The sequence below is a fragment of the Orycteropus afer genome, unplaced genomic scaffold (assembly GCF_000298275.1).
Source record: "Orycteropus afer afer isolate SDZICR_OR568_19922 unplaced genomic scaffold, OryAfe1.0 scaffold01112, whole genome shotgun sequence".
NCBI classification, from domain to species: domain Eukaryota; kingdom Metazoa; phylum Chordata; class Mammalia; order Tubulidentata; family Orycteropodidae; genus Orycteropus; species Orycteropus afer.
In genome coordinates this window covers 179101-182118 of record NW_006922699.1, presented here as the reverse complement: position 1 = coordinate 182118, position 3018 = coordinate 179101, and the positions used below count along the sequence as shown (strand labels likewise).

The window sequence follows — 3018 nt, the reverse complement described above, 5'->3', positions numbered from 1 at the left end:
AATCCCCAGAACAAACTAGATTCCAACTCAGCAGCCAACAGAAATCAAGGCTGTTCCTCTTCTATCTTTCCATACATTGATTTACTCAGTCAGCTCTTAAGAATGCCTATTATGTGGAAGAAGCAGGATAGCAGAGTGTTTAAGAGCAAAGGTTCCAGAGGCAGACTGCTTGATTTCAAATCTCAGCTCTACTAACAACATGGCCTTGACCTAGTTATTTTTAACTTCTTGGTATTTCGGTTTCCTTGTGTGACAAATGAGGGTCCTTGTAGTAATTACATCATAGGATTAAATGAGTTAATATATGTAAACCACACTGAACAGGTTTTAGCACACAGTAAATACCTAATCAATATCAGCGAGGATTAATAATACCTAACTCTATGTAGGATGCTGGGAATACAAAGATTAATAAGGCTCCAATCCTTAAAGAGACTATAGTCTATGGGGGAGACACACATGTAAACAGATAGTAACAAACTGTGTGGTAAGTGATATGATGGAAGTAAGCATGGGATACTGGAGGTACAGAGCAGCAGGACCAATGAACTCTGGCCAGAAAAAGTCACAGAACACTTCAAGAGGAGGGCACATTTCTAATGGGTATTGAAAGAAAAGTGGGAGCTCACGAAGCAGAGAACAGAAGAGGACTTATTTTATAACTCAGTATTTTATATTCTTTTCCCTGATTTCTTTTTTTCCAAACAGCTTTTCTAGAAGCCTAAATGTGTTAACTGGAAGCAGGGAGAGGGGGCCTAGAAGCTCAACAATTTGCATCCTTTTACCTTTCATATGGCTCTTGAGACACTTCTATAAGAACCCCAGGGCTCTACCAAGTACTGTTTGGAAATCACTGCTACAAGCAAAGGACAGTCATTGGAATGCTGAACAGGAAAGTAACACATGAAGGCAACACATTATACTATTGAATATGTTAAACAATATTAAAGGTGCCACTGCCATTGCCACTGTGTTGGTTCAGGCCTTCAATGCTTCACTACTGAGATAACCTACTCACTGATGTTCCTACCATTAGACTTTCCTTCATCTAATATACCTTGTATGCAGTACTATTTCCAAAACACACAAGGAATAATATGTCACTTCCATGCCTAAAAACCTCCAATGCCTTAAGATAAAGTGGGTTTCTCAGCATGGCATACAATGTCCCTCACAATTTGAACACAGCCTACCATTCTGGTCTCATCTTTTACCATTTCCTATAATTTTTGTTCATATATATTTTATCATGGTGAAATAATACAAAACATTCCCCAATTCAACAATTTCTCAATTAATATATTCTCTGTTCTATCCAGGGAAAATTTCATATTCTGGAAGGTTGGACAATCTACTTCCATAGTGATACTGCCTCGGAAACCCAAGGAGGGGTTGTCAAGAGTTGGGTCTGACTCGATGGTACATAACAACAACAGTCTCAAATATATCACACTCTTTTCTTGGTGCTTTCACATCTTTGTAAATATCACTCCCCCTGCCTAGAATGTCTCTTGTCATAAATTCCTATAATCTTTCAAGACCCAGATCAAAACTCACCTCTTTTGTACAGCTTAGCTATAGGAGAGACAGTATAATATAGTAGACTATGGAGCTGGACTGACTGAGTTAAAATGAGGACTAAAATGTAGCTGATATTCACTAATATAGCCACATCAAGTGTTAAAATAATTGAAATATTTTTATACTGGTTGGCAAACAATTTGTTGCCTTGTGTCTCTTGATTTTCTTCTTCAGGACTCACTGGACTTGCCCAAGATTGAAAGGTCAGTTCCTGGCTTAGCATGGAGCCTCCAGGACTGTGGCTCCTGAGTGCTAGCCACATCTATTATGTAGTAGTTATATATTTTAAATACCACCCCTAGTTCTCAAAGCTTACCTTGGTCTCTCATTAGCTGTATAAACATGGGAAGTTATTTAAATTCTCAGTGACTTAGTTTCTCAACTGTAAATAGGGATAACAAGCCCTCAATAAACTCTAGCCATCATTAGTATATACACTTTTTCATCATCACTGTCTCTTATTGAATGCTTTCTCTGTCCCAGGAAATTTCATTATGACTTTTCTAAATTCACAAAACTGTAGGGCTCTTTCTTAGCACACAGAGGTTTTCCCATCAATAGCAGCATCTGAATTTCTAGGTAGGAGGGATAGCAAGGTGGCTAGAAAGAGGGACTGCATTTGCACAGGGAACTTACTCTTTTTTACTTTTATTACATGTTGTTGTTGTTATCATGTGCTGTCGAGTCGGACTCGACTCATAGTGACCCCTCCGTGGGTTTCCAAGGCAGTATCACCATGGAAGTACATTGCCCCATCTTCCTTCCAAAGAGTGGCTGGTGGGTTTGAACCGCCAGCCTTCTGGTTAGAAGTCAACTGCCTTAGGCACTATGCTACTAGAGCTCCTTATTACTTGTTAGCATCAATAAAAATACAAAGATCTCTAAAGTTTATTTTATTCACAATTTTCATAAAATTGAGATAGCACAAAATATTATTTTGATTTGCATTGGAGTAGAAGGCTTAGAGGGAATTATCCCTTCAGAATAGAGCACTAAAATCATATCTCTGAGTCCCCCCATTATATAACATGGACAGTTGCTTTCACTACTCTATTCTCTAGGTCAGTGATTTTCAACACTATTCCAGTAAGCTCCCTCAGGGGCCAACTTTTCTGAGAGGACTGTAAATGGCAGGGATGGGAAGAGGTCAGGGTTAGAAGCAGGCCCACCCTTCCCCGCTGCCTCAACCAGAATAACTCTGTATTAGTTTGCTTTGCAATATTGGGCTTTGAGGTAAACTTTCCTTGGATAAAGGTTACTGTGAATATTTTGGATTGAATTGTATACCTATAAAAGATACCTTGGAAGTCTCAGCCCCTGTACCTGTGACTATGACTCTGGGAATAGGGTTTTTCTTCTTTTATGTTAATGAGATCATACCAAAGTAGGGTGGGTCCTAAACTTAATCCTTTCTGAGTGGCCTCTTATAAAAAGGGA

General features: G+C 39.0%; 1 protein-coding gene across 1 annotated transcript in view; it reads right to left on the bottom strand.

Moving 5' to 3' along the window:
- Positions 1-3018, bottom strand: part of CCNB3 (cyclin B3) — a gene marked incomplete at its 5' end in the record, with an annotated part of 101165 nt that overhangs the window by 717 nt on the left and 97430 nt on the right. The window contains one exon of the mRNA XM_042783420.1: positions 834-884. Coding sequence (XP_042639354.1) covers positions 834-884 — 51 coding nt within the window. The remainder of the gene's footprint in view (positions 1-833; positions 885-3018) is intronic.